The following is a 13713-nucleotide window of genomic DNA, read 5'->3' on the forward strand; positions in this document are numbered from 1 at the left end:
CATTTCCACGTATAAGGGGCTCCTCTGCACCTGTAGAGGAAGTGACTGGATTTGCCTCTTTAGCCCCAATCTTGCAAGCACTTACTACTGGATGTACTCGTACTGAAGTCCCACATCTGATCATAGAAAATGCCTATTTATTTCTATTCAATGGAGCTACATACAGCAGTATGGATTACTTCTGGACTCAACTGAATTTATAAAACTAATTTTATAGTATACCTAGCAAGCAAACAATAACTTAAAACAGAAAAAAAAAAATCTACAGCTGGTAAATTGAGTATAGCTTTAGATACAAGTGAACATAACTATTTTGGACATGAGTGATAAATTAAGAGCACAAGAATGGTCATGCTGGGTCAGACCAGGAGTCCATCTAGCCTATCTTCCAACAGTGACCAAATGCCAGATGCTTCAGAGGGAATGAACAGAACAGGGCAATTATTGAGTGATCCATCCCCTGTAACTGATAACTTGAAACTAAATATCAACAATAAAACATTAAAAATATGAAAACAAAATCAAGGAACTCAAAAAGATAGAAGGAGGATTGCACTTTACCTTTACACCAAATATAACCAATAAATAAGGAATCTTTAGTATAAGGTGTAAAGATGTCATACAATTTATGTTCTGTACAGAAGTCCTTTTATTAGCTGACTAATAGGAATGGAATAGTCTTATGATTCATAAATCAGAAGGGACCACTAATGAGCAAAGGGGGGAAAAACACAGTAAAACTTTTTTTTCATTTTTAAATATATGAAAATGAACCCAATTCCAACCTTTTTGGGTGCTTGTATGATGTTTAAGGAAAGAGAAGATTTTATTCATAGACTCAACAGTCCAACCCTCAAAAAGTTAAATACCCACCCATAATCCCTTCTCTAGGCCATCCAACCCCATTCTCTTCAAGTGAAGGACAGAGATATTTTATTGCATAAATCAGACACATGTTGTGGAAGTATTTATTTTAACTATTTTGGTAACTAGAAACTTTTTTTTTTAAATACGTACATGAAATTGGCTCTTGAAAGATTTCAGAGTAACAGCCGTGTTAGTCTGTATTCGCAAAAAGAAAAGGAGGACTTGTGGCACCTTAGAGACTAACCAATTTATTAGAGCATAAGCTTTCGTGAGCTACAGCTCACTTCTTCAGATGTAACTCACATAGCTTTCAGTGAAATTCAGATGAATATACTTTTTATATCATCTTTGTACATCTCATGTTTTCTGCTGTAGAAGAAATCATACAATTTTGGAGTCATACAGCAAACAAGTTAGTATAAAGAGACCATCTGTTACAAAGTTACACATAATGGACCAGATCCCCAGATATGCCAGAGTATGCTTGATGTGTGTGGCGTGCGGGGGGAGGAGGGGGTGATGCATATGTTGGTCTCCAGTTATGTCTGACACATACCCTCCCTGCCTCCAATCACTCATTATGTCCCAGGGGTTGGGTGGAGTGGGTAAAATCAGATGGAGGATTCCCCATCTGCTAAGGGAATCCTCAGCTGCAGCTTTAGCTCAACTTTTAAATCCCCTCCGTGCTACTGGATGGTGCAAAGAGGACTTAAAAGGAGGATCTTCCCTATGACTGAGAAAAAAGAAAACAATAGAGTGCTTACGCAAAAGTAATTAATCTAAGTTGATCATGTTGGACTGATTAAACTTTGCAATGATTTATACAGTAATGTGGATCACATCACATTAAATAAAACATTTTACAATTATCATCATACCTGCCAATATATCTAATTTTATGTACTCAAAATAAAGTCTGAGTGAAGGAATGTCAATGGTTTAGTTAAAATTATATGAATTGCTGGAATACATTACTGATCAGGATATGCAAGAGAACAAAAAAGACAGAGACAGATTTAAAGTGGAAGCCTTCAACTTTACTAATGTTTACTTTAGTAGCAGAGGGGAGCATCTAATTCTCCCCACCCTACCCCACAATACCAGGCATTTAACTTGAGTCCAGTGCAGTGCTAACTTGCCTCATGCTATATAACCAATAGTTATCGGTGGATTCAGCCCACCTCTTAATGCTCTTGCCCTCATTCTGCAAGGGGGAATGAGGGTACTCATGAGGAGTTCCTGAGTTTGCAAAGACTTACGGTTTCCACCAACCTTGACATCTTTTACTCATGTATGCCTCTGAGAACTGCATTGCACAACAGCCAAAAGTTGCGAGAAAATTACTAATTCCTCTTACTAAATTTACAACTTTAAATGTTTGCCTACTCCTTTATTAACCTAAAAATGGGCTTCCAGGATGATGTGAGGGGGAACCCCCTCTCCCCCACCAGACACCATGTCAATCCTGCCTCGAGGGAAAAATTCCTTCCTGATCTCCCAAAAACTCAAACTGGTCAGACCCACAGCATATGAGAAACACAGTTCAAAGTATACTGCAATCAAAGGGCAGGCAGGGTGGGGAAACAATGTCAGGAAAATGGCTGCTATTTGCCCATAATGGCTTTACATACAGAAGTGGAGAAGGGCAGAAGAGCCCATTAGGTCTCTCCTCCCTACATGGCCTGGTAAATGGACAACAGGTTGGTGGTGAGGTAACCTCTTCCATTCTCTTATCTCTCCTCTCTCAATCCAGGCACAGTCTCCATGTGCATTCTGGTTGAAGGGGAAGGAAGGGAGCCAGAAGAAACAAGGCTCCAGTATCATAGTAATTTTCTTGATACATGTAAAGGTTATAAATACAGCTACATCACAATGAACATAGCTTTTACACACCATAATATCCAACAGTCATCTTACTACTGAAGGTTGTAATTTAGGCTGCCATTCCCCCCCCCCCCATTTTGATTGGTTCTGCAGTCTTTTCTCAGCAAAAACTCACTTTCAATCAGAGTTTAGCCTGAATAATGAGTGCAAAATCCGACTAATTCTTTGTAGATGAATACAGCGGAGAGACACACAAAAGAATGAATGGAACAGCTTTTACTTATTTTAAGGACAGAATTTCATATTCTTGTAACTTTATTCTAGGTCAGTTGTTATATACACACACACACACACATACACACACACACACATATACACACACACACACAGACACAAACTAGGTTTTCTCACAGTTTCAACTAAATTACTCAAATCGGCATGATTTTCTACATTATATAGTTAAAAATTAAAATAATTGTGTATTTAGTCATTCCTATCATGTTTTACAATAAATAAAAACAAAGTGTACAGAATTAATGTATTTTTCCTGCCCATAGGCATAGTTTGACTCCTATATTTGGGGGAGGGGCAGCTCCAATCAGGTCAATGGGGGGAGGGCAAATTCCATGCCTGCCCGAGGCTTGCACTTTGGCCCCCTTTCTTTCTCATTTAAAAAACAAAAATAAAGATCCAGTAGTATAATTTGGAGACTTATGATATGGTATGGAATTGTGGCAAATAATGAAATGAAAGAGAAGCCCACAAACAGATGCTCAAGTTAGCAGCTGTATATGCTGAAATATGTCTCCACCTAGCAGGGCCTAGCAATTGGAATACTGTATTCTCCCAACATTATGAGGGCGATGGATTTCAATTTAATATTTGAAAATGATCATGATAATATCAAAAGTTTTATGGACTAGAAGGCATTTCCTAAGCATGGAAAATCTTAAGCTTATTTCTCTATCATACACGCATACACAGCACACTGCTTCAGCATGCCTTGTTCAATGTGGAGAAAACAGGGAGAGCCAGGTGCACCAACTCATTTTACACTACAACGTTACATAAATCCCCTACTTAATGCTTTGGGTTTATATTGCTCTTTGAGCTGGGTAAAGGAGCAGTGTGAAAATGCTCCTAAAGCCTCAATATAAATGTTTCTTTAATCCTATTAAAGCCACAAAACAGGCCCAGCTGAATGAGCAGGAAATTGAGCTAAAGAACTCTCAGTGACCCCGTCACCACTGTCACTCTTGGCACTAACCTATTGGTCAGAAGTTCACCCTGACCATGGCATGGGTGATGTAGCATAGTCCAGTTTCAGCACCCCAATTACTGGGCCCTTTTCACTCATGTGTACATATTGGCCAATAGCAATTTTTTGTATAGCACCACGTTTCATATTGTTACCTCAAAGCTGAATGATCAAAACACTGTTGATACGGAAATAATAGAGGTGATTGAGCAGTCTTAAATGTATCTTTGTGGCACAGACAGATTACACATCTCTTTGTGAAAACTGTTTTCCCCAAATATGGCAGTGTATTCAGCCAAAAATGATACAGCTTTATTGCTTTTCTTTTAAAGTCAGAAGAGAGAAAAAAAATTAAGAAAAATACTCAGGGTGACACCACACTTTAAAAACCGGGAAACTGGTCCGTTAAAATGTGTTGGTGGTAACATTTAGGGCTTGGACTCTCATTAATGTGGCCCCTGGGAAAATATAAACACTCTTTCTGAAATTAAATCTTGAGTTTGCCCACCACAGTCTTGTTTTCGGCTTCAGCTGTTGGCACTTCAGTCTGCAATTGAGGCCTTGGATCAAATGCCAAACCAAACATTTGGGAACAAGAATGGTAACGACACCCTATTTTGTTCTAAGTTACATTAAAACATGTAAAGTAAAGCAAAACAAAATACAAGAAAACACTGATTTTGAGGTTTTTTTTTAAATAATCTGATTTTCTACACCTCTCTCACTTCCCTTTAAACAATAAATTATCAAAAGAAAATAGTACTGAATTCTTGAAATCAAAAACACTTATGAATAACAAAGGGTTTCTAGCTTCAAATGAACCTGATGATCAATGAATGATACTGAACAATATGATTACATCTCAAGGCACACTGGGATCACTTAATTTACATAGTTGTTTCTGTTATATGATTTTTGCTTAAAGAATATAAATCTTACAATAACTATTATACTGTAACTCATGAGGATTGCATTTACAAGATTAATTTTGTATATAGTACAAAGACAGGATCAGTATCCACCATGGATTTCAGAGAGGGGCAAACATCATTAACTTAACTGATCCACCTGTGGATCAATAAATGAAAGTTACTCACCTGTAACTGTAGTTCTTTGAGATAGACCCTGTGTATTCATCCTCATGGGATGTAGAAACAGAGCAGCTCTGATGGTGGGATGTTTCATAGGGTCCAATGGGGTGCTTGCACCCCCTTCTGCCATCCCTCCCCTCACTGATCCTCAGTGCTATACTCACAGGATGCAGGGCTCTATCTTGGAAAGCAGTGACTCTGAAAAGGATATGGGGGTTTTAGTAGATAATAGCTGAACGAGTTCCCAGCACAACGCTATGGCAAAAAGGGCCAATGCAATGGTTGGCTGTATAAACAGGCCAATGTCAAGTAGGAGTATGGAGGTTATATGAGCTCTGTGTTTGGCACTAGCACAATGATCCGTGCCCAGATCCGTGCCCAGTCCACCATTCAAGAAGGATAAATTGGAGAGGGTTCAGTAAAGAGCCACAAGAATGACTAAAGGATTAGAAAACATGTCTTAGAATGAAAGACTCATGGTATGGAGCTCCATCTGTTTAGCTTAACAAAGACAAGGTGAAGGGGTGACTCGATCACAATCTTTAAGTACCTTACAATGGAAACAGAAAGTTGATATCGGAGGGTTCTTCAATCTAGAAGACAAAGGTGTAACAATATCTAATGGTTCGAACTTGAAGCGTGCACTAATGACCAAGTGACACCTTTGCAGATGTCTGCAATAGGCATGTTCTTAAACAGGACTACAGAAGTGACTGAGCTCTGGTGGAATGAACAGCCACACAAGGTGGAGGGTGCACCCTAGAAGTTTCATAACATTAGGATGTAACCTGAGACTCATTTAGATAGTCTTTGTGAGGAAAGAGGAGTTAGAAATGGAGGCCAAGAGTCTGGGAGAGGATCAAAAAGTTTTAGTCCTGTAAAGAGAGAAAGTGAGGGCTCGTCAATCAACTTGAGAATGCAGACTGCCCTCTTCCCTTGAAGCATGTGGTGTGGGATAAAAAATAACAGTTGGATGCCCTAACTGATGTGGAAGCCTGTGGAGACTTTAGGTAGGAAGCAAGGATGGGGATAAAGAGTCATCTTGTTTTGGTAGAACACCCTGTAAGGTGGATCAGCTATAGGAGACCTAGTTTGCTCATTGTTATGGCTCAGATAAGGAGGAATGCAGTTTTAAGGGACAAGGGCAGAAGAGAGGAACTCCCCATGGGATCAAATGATATTTTTTCTCAAAGTTCTGAGGACAAAATTAACATTCCACAGTAGAGTGAGCTGTCTTACACGAGGAAAGAGGTTGGTTAAACCCTTCAGGAATCTTGTAGTGGTAGAGTGAGTGAAAACTGAAATCCCATCCAATGGTTGGTGGAAGGCTTTAACAGCAGCCATGTGGACCTGGATAGAGCTGAAAGATAATCCCAGGGTTTTTAAATTCAACAGATAGTCCAGTATAGTAGAGAGAGAAGACTCAGATGGAGACAACAACTGCTGTGTACACAAAAGCTGGAAATGCTTCCACTTCTGCAGGTAGGTTTTTCTTAGGATGGGCTTCCTACTGTTCAGCAGCACAGACTACATCTCAGGACAACAGTCCTGTTATAGGCTCAAGAGCCATCAAGGAACCATGCCTGGAAGTGTAGCAATGAGAGATTGGGGTGGGTTATATGGCCTGACTCCTGGGTCAGAAGGTCTGTTGCCAAAGAGAAAAGAAGAGATGATCTCATTGCTAGATGAATCAGTTGTTGAAACCATGTTGGCCTCAACCATGTTGGAGCTATAAGGATAATCATTGCCTTTTCCTGTTTTCAGCAGGTTTAGGACTTTGAAAAACAGAGGCATTGGAGGGAAGGCATCTAGCAGCTTGCCCCTCAAGCGGAAGTGATGGCATTTCATTTTGGATGGTGTCGTGAAAATTTTTGGGGGACCCTAGGTGAGGCAGATCTTCCAAAAGATTTCAGTTCCCATTCATGATCCTGATGGAAATACCCAATCAGAACATCTGCCATGGTGTTCTCCATAGCTGGTAGGAATGCCACAGAGATGTCAATTTGGTGGGTTAAACACAAATTCCAGAGCTTAATGGTTTCTATGCATAAGGATGGGGATATTGCTCCCTCTTGGCTGTTGATGTAGTACATTACCGCCCTGTTGTCAGTCACGATTCTTATGGAGTGACCCTTGATCTTGGGTAAAAATTGATGGCATGCATAGTGGACTACCCATAGTTCAAGAATGTTGATGTGGAGCAATGTTTCCTGGGGGGTCCACTTGCCCTGTGCTGTGAAGTCCTGAAGGTGAGCTCCCTAACCTAATATGGATACTTCTGTGGTGATAATCCTTGTGGGAGGTAGATGCAAATAAGGTATCCTGAGGAAGAGCCTGAAGAGGTTCTTCCATCAGTTGAGAGTTGAATACCTTCTGGGGAATGGACACTCATTTGGACAAGAGGTGTCTGATGGGTTTATAAACAGTTCTGAGACAAAGTTAGAAGCATCTTGAGTGAAGCCTAATATGGTGTATTACAAATGTGCAAGCCACCATATGGTTGAGGAGTTGTAGGCAGGACCTCACTGTAGTCTCAGGACTCTGCTGCACAGTAGATGAGACTGTAGACATCATGTTGAACCTCTCTGTGGGTAGGTATACACTGTCAATTATGGAGTCCAGTGTGGCTCTGATGAAGTATATCAGTTGAGCAGGTAAAAGGTTAGATTTCTCTGCACTGAGGTGGAGGCCCAAGGAATGAAAAAGAGCCAAGGCCTTGGAAAGGGAGCTGTTCTTTAGAAGCCAGTCATCCAGGTATGGGAAGATGACTATTTCCATCCGGTGGAGATGGGAGGTAACCACCTACAGAACTTCTATAAAGACTGTCAGTGTGGTTGAGAGACTGAAGGGGAGGACCGAATACTGGTAGTGGTCATCTCCAACAATGAAACATGAGAAGCGTTTGTGAGCAGGATGCATAGTCATATGTGAGTATGCATCCTGGAAGTCAAGGCACACTAAACAGTCCCATGGATAAAATAATGTTTTACAATCACTTCAAGAGCTCCTGAATCTCTGTATCAGGATGAGAATGTTCAGAGTCTTGAGATTCAGGATCAGCCTCCATCCCCCTTTTTTCTTGGGAACCAGGAAGTACCTGGAGTAGAATCCTCTTCCAGGTTTCAGAGTAGCACCCGTGTTAGTCTGAATTCGCAAAAAGAGAAGGAGTACTTGTGGCACCTTAGAGACTAACCAATTTATTTGAGCATAAGCTTTCGTGAGCTACAGCTCTCTTTTTGCGAATCCTCTTCCAGTGAATTTGGAAGGAACCAGGAGAGAATGGACTTCCTGCCTCAAGAGACCTTCATGAGAAGAGTCACTGAAGAGGGGAAGGACAGGGAGGGTGAGTGAGAGAGTTGAAGGGAATGATGAAGTTTGATGAAATGATTTCCAATATCCATCCAGGAAGGTGTGAATGGCAGAGAGATGATCCTCATATGATGGATGGTGGACAAGTTGGTGCAGCACAGGATCCAAAGAATGAGATGATTCGTGGCCCTCGAGCAAAGGGTCAAACTGGCTGCTTGGATGAGGTTGCTGACTGGGTAGAGGCAATAGAAGATGTGAAAAATTGAGCAGGGTATCTACAACATACTATATGTATATACTATAACTGATTTTCTTTTATTTATATTTATGTACTATATTATACTTTACTATATGTATATACAGTAATTTACTTGGGACATAAATACCAAAGGAATGCAGGATCACCCTGGAGTCCTTGAGAGAGTGCAGGGACTTGTCTGTTGCATTGCTGAAGAGCTTAGGCCCTTCAAATGAGAAGTCCTCTATGGTATTCTCCACTTCTTGGGGAAGAGTGGAGGACTGCAGCTATGAAGTAAACATATAACTATGGGGATAGCCTAAGAGCAAGCTGCTATGTCAGCTGCAATGAGAGAGGCTTTCAAAGATACTATTGTGTTTGTCTGTCCCTTGGAGATAATATCTTGAAATTGATTCTTCTAGTCTTGTGGCAGATGTTCAATACACTATGAAAATCTTGAGAAGTTGGTGTAAAAATCATACTTTGGCATGGGAATGATAGCTGGATACTCCGAATTGTAACATGGCCAAGGAGTAGCTCTTGTGAGCCTAAAGATCTAGGCATTTGAGCTCTTTGTCATAAGAAGTAGATATCTGCCAGTATTGCCTATTATTTTCATCGACTGCATAGACCACCAAGTGGGAGAGGAAAAAGTTATTTGGATCCCTTGCTCATGGGTGGAATGGTGCCAGATCTCTGCCAGATTGTATGGGGTGGAGACAAGAGGGCACCATTAATAGGCAGTACTATTGAGATGAAGTGTGGAGAATACACAGAAGGGAATGCTGGAGCTCATAAACCTCCTCAAGCGGAATTTTTAGGGTCTCTGCCACACTCTTCATTAGATCCTGAAAACTTTAAAGTCATCCAAACAGGATGGTAGAGGGTACATGACTTTGTCATCTGGGGACAATGAGGATTTATTGGAAGGGAGTGATTACCACTCAGTTCTTGGCTCCTGATACTCTGCAAAGTCTCCCTGAGAAGATGAAGCTTTCTGGGGAGGATGTTCCCTGGATATTAGAGGCTTCTCATCTCAGTGGGCCTTTCTAATGTGAAGGCACTCTTTAAAACTGGTCTTTGCAGGGGACCCCAGGGTTTCAGAACTTGCAATGTGGTGGGGCGTACGGAAAGAGAGCAGGACCGAAGGGGTGTACCTGCCCAGTTTGGCAGGGAGGGTGATGATTAATTCCTGCAGTCTCCTCAACAGGGTACATTGAGAGGATGGAGACTGGAGGTAAAGATAGCTGAATGCTGGACAGGGATGTCTAACTCTAAAGATGTATCATCATATGTGCTCAATGGAGGGGTCAGAGGTGTCTGTACTGGCAGTCAAATAGGTGCCTGCAGCCAAATGGGAGTTGGTCTCCAAGTTTGTACCAGTTGCCCAGTTTTTGTGGGGAGATGTGGTAGGACTTACTAGTAGGCAGGTGCAGGTGGGCACCCAGAAGGGCATCCTCTCTGAGCCTCTCAGAAGAGGGGAATCAGGTTCCTCTGCCATGGGGAAGTCCTCATGGGAGAGGAATGATGCTGGTTCCAGCAATCCGGTGCAGCAATCTCAAGCTAAGGTGAGTCATGAGATACTGGGAATAGTGGATGAGTGGCCTGTATACATCTTATGCCTGTGACATTCAGAGGATGTTGAAGCTGGGGCAGGTGGTTTATTGGAGAAGTCCCTGTGTCTAGAAGACTCCAAAGGTATTGAGGTCGGTGGCAAATACGGTTGTTTGTTGAGAGACTTCTCACTATGCTGAGTGTTAGAAGCCCTTTTGGGCTGAACTGAGTCCTCAGTGCTGGAAGAAGCAGGAGCCTCACTGGTACTCAGAGTGGGAGGTGAGGTCTCCTTAGACACTGGTCTCTGGGAAGATTTGATCCTAGCACTTAGATTCTTTTTCAGGTGACTGAGATCTCTTCTTCTGAGAGTGCTGGAAGGCCTCTGAAGTTGTGCCTTGGTCTTTGCACACTGGAGACTGAGCCAAAGCAGAAGAGCTCACTGGAAGACTCAGAGGCTGAGGCCAATGTACGGGCAGGGATGGGGAGGAGGGAATGAGTGGGCAGAAATCAGACTTTGCAGGTTTTAAAGCACTCCATGAGGACCACCTTAAATCTATCCTTCCTCAACTTCTTTGATCTGCTCTGGTACCTGGTGCAGACCTTGCACTTTGATGAGATGTGGGATTCTCAAAGGCAGCTGGACGGGAAAAGACATGTGGCAGGTCTAGCAGGGTTTGAAGCCTGTGATTTTGGGCATAACCATCAGAGGAAAGACCGCAGCTGAGGAAAGCCTAAAGGTAATGGAGGCCCTAGCCACAGCCACCCAAAAAAGAAGGAACGTGAGGGAATAAAGGCACAAACTTTAAAGAATACTAAGATAAAATAAGAAAAAAAATACATGAACAAAGAAGCACTGATAGCTAGAAGATAAGCTAATGGGCACTGCAACTCTCTGGTTGCAGGCGATTCAGAAGGAACCAGAGCGGCAGCAGGTCTGCCTCTCCCTATATTCCCCTGGTCTGGAGCATAAGGATGTGTAGGGTGCAGGGATGGACTCTCCAACACTGTTGAAGAAAAATCTGCAGAAGCATGAAGGAGCATGGGTGGGTGCATACACTAATGTGGAGCACCCATAAGGCCAATAACTAGAAGAATTAAAACTAATAAAATACTTCTATAAAGAAAATAAGAAAATTTGTAACACTAATCACACCAATTTAAGAAATCTACGTAAAGCACTGAGTCTTCAAAGAGGTTGGTTTGTCTGCTGCCACAGGTGTGAGGAACTGAGGCAGCTGACTCACCACACCCGCTTTTATAGTTTCACCCTCAGAATGTTCAACAACCATGAGGGAAGAGACAGGAGACTGTGAGAGAGCACTCCATCAGGCATTGCTTTGAAATATTCCACTATCAGGGCTATACACCTATGGTACAAAGACCACCCAAAGAACAGGATAATATATTCTATACTGCTTATTCCTACATACTTTGTGTGACTGACAATTTCTCTTGACCACTAGTTTTCTAATTCCAGGAGTAAACCTTAAAAGCACCATTGGAATATGTAAGTTTAAGTGCTGTCAAATAACTAAAGGCCAGATTGTGACCCAGCCTCCATGGTCATCGAGTGGCCCTCCACTCCGATTTGCTGACTCCCTGGAACTTTGGCCGGGGCCTATGGATAAACAGATGCTGCATGCCTGCTACTCCCTCCCTCAAGCAAACAGATGAACAGAGGGCATAGGATCCAGAGCACTGCCCAACACTGCCACTGGTCAGCAAAGCTGATCAGGACTCGTAGCAAATTTTTGCCCACCCTGGGGCAAAGAAGTTGTAGGGAAGGAATCATGTTTGTACTTCTCTTAGGGCAGTGCAGCTACAGGTCTTACACGGGGCAGACTGTACATGCACAGTTTAGCCCTTAAAAAGTTATTTTACTAACTTTTAGTAGCCCTATACTAACAGAAATTTACTATTCATACTAATACATTAGTAAATATTTAACAGCCTTGCAAAATTCTAGTTCCTCATTATACAGAGTCATTTTTGAAAGGTAAGCAAAATATCTTTTTTTTTTCCATTATCAATGATCTGATCAGCTTCATGCTAATGAGCAGGCAAGATGATTTTCATAGAATCATAGAATATCAGGGTTGGAAGGTACCTCAGGAGGTCAATCTAGTCCAACCCCCTGCTCAAAGCAGAACCAATCCCCAACTAAATCAAATTTTGTGCTTGGGCTGGTAATTTTTATAATAATTTTGCAAGGTTTAACTAAGCAGTAATAAAGACAGATTAAGCAGATCAAGAAGTCTATCAAGAAGTCAAAATTAAACAGCAATACGTACAACCTAAATTTAAGCACACCCACACCACAGTCGGAACTCTGCATACTTTAAATCCATGAATATTAAACACACAGTACCATTAGAACTTAAGAAATAGATTTTACTTGACGCTTTTCACCACATTTGTGCACAAACAGATTTATCTCAAAAGATATGTAATGGCCAGGAACATAGAAAGTAAAGTATAAAGAAAAATAAAAGTACAGTTGATAATCGGTCAAGAAATGCCTATCAGGATAAAAATAAAAAATTTCAAGTGCAGTAAGTTATCTAATAGGCAGCCAATTTCATGATTTCAGAACAGATGAAATGTAGATAATTTCTGCATAAGTCAGATTTGCTACAGCTGAACTTTATGTCAAACCTTATTTGGCAAGAGAGCCAGTAGGGATTTAAAAATCACCTAATCACAATGTGCCAAAACTATGGATAACAAATTTGAAGGCTTAAGTATGAGTGTGATAAATATGGTTCCAACCAAGTAACTTTCCCAATGTACAAGATTCACCAAACATGAAATCTAGAGATTTTTTTTGTAAGATAAAAAGGGATTATAAAATAACTTCTGAAATAGAGAATCTGAGTGTTACTAAAAGGAACAGCGAGAAAAAAATGTAAGTGATATTTAGGGCCAACAAGCAACTTTCAACTCCTATTAAGGTGATGTTTGAATAGGTTTTTTGATCATTATCTTGTTTTACAAGTACATTATATAGCTATAGCCAGTCTTAGTTGGCAGACAGACATCTTTTGTTTTTCTTTTCCTGAGCCATTTTTTCTCCATAAATTTGATATAAGCCTAAACATAAAAGGGTTTTCAAAGTAGAATATTCTTATGAAGATGACGATCTATTGTACGTTAAGGAACTTCCCAATACTCCTGCCAATATCAGAAATTAAAGACCTGAAAAAATATGCCTACTATAATAATAAAAATAAGTAAGGAAGAACTTGTTGTCAGATTTGTTTAAAAGACTTTATTGACCTCCTTTTCTAATGATTTAGATGGAAGGATAGCAATGCAGCTATGTAAGGGTACGGATATCTTCTAATTTGGCCAACCTTTATGAGTGAATTACAGTCAGTTCCTCAGACAATTTCAGCAACCAGATGGAATTTGTTGCCTTTCCCCAAGAGGTGGATAAATGGAATTAAAAAAGACTCTCTCTAACTTGTCTTTCTCTTTCAAGCAGTCTCACAATCTTCATCCTTAGTGATGCAAAATCAAAGACACTATACTCCATTTAAAAATCTCTCTAAATATTAAAGAATGATATAGAT

At 40.9% G+C, this 13713-nt stretch overlaps 1 protein-coding gene across 12 annotated transcripts in view; it reads right to left on the reverse strand.

Moving 5' to 3' along the window:
* The window catches only part of CCDC91 (coiled-coil domain containing 91), a 334198-nt gene that overhangs the window by 24877 nt on the left and 295608 nt on the right, over window positions 1-13713 (reverse strand). The window contains exon 13 of one of the 12 annotated variants that reach the window (XM_073315340.1): window positions 5196-5238. The exons of the other annotated variants lie outside the window; for them this stretch is intronic. Within the exon in view, the coding sequence (XP_073171441.1) occupies window positions 5218-5238 (21 nt within the window). The 3' untranslated portion in view covers window positions 5196-5217. Of the gene's footprint in view, window positions 1-5195; window positions 5239-13713 lie in introns of those variants that run through there. 12 annotated transcript variants of the gene reach the window in all.

The sequence above is a fragment of the Lepidochelys kempii genome, chromosome 1 (genome assembly GCF_965140265.1).
Source record: "Lepidochelys kempii isolate rLepKem1 chromosome 1, rLepKem1.hap2, whole genome shotgun sequence".
Taxonomy (NCBI): Eukaryota; Metazoa; Chordata; order Testudines; family Cheloniidae; genus Lepidochelys; species Lepidochelys kempii.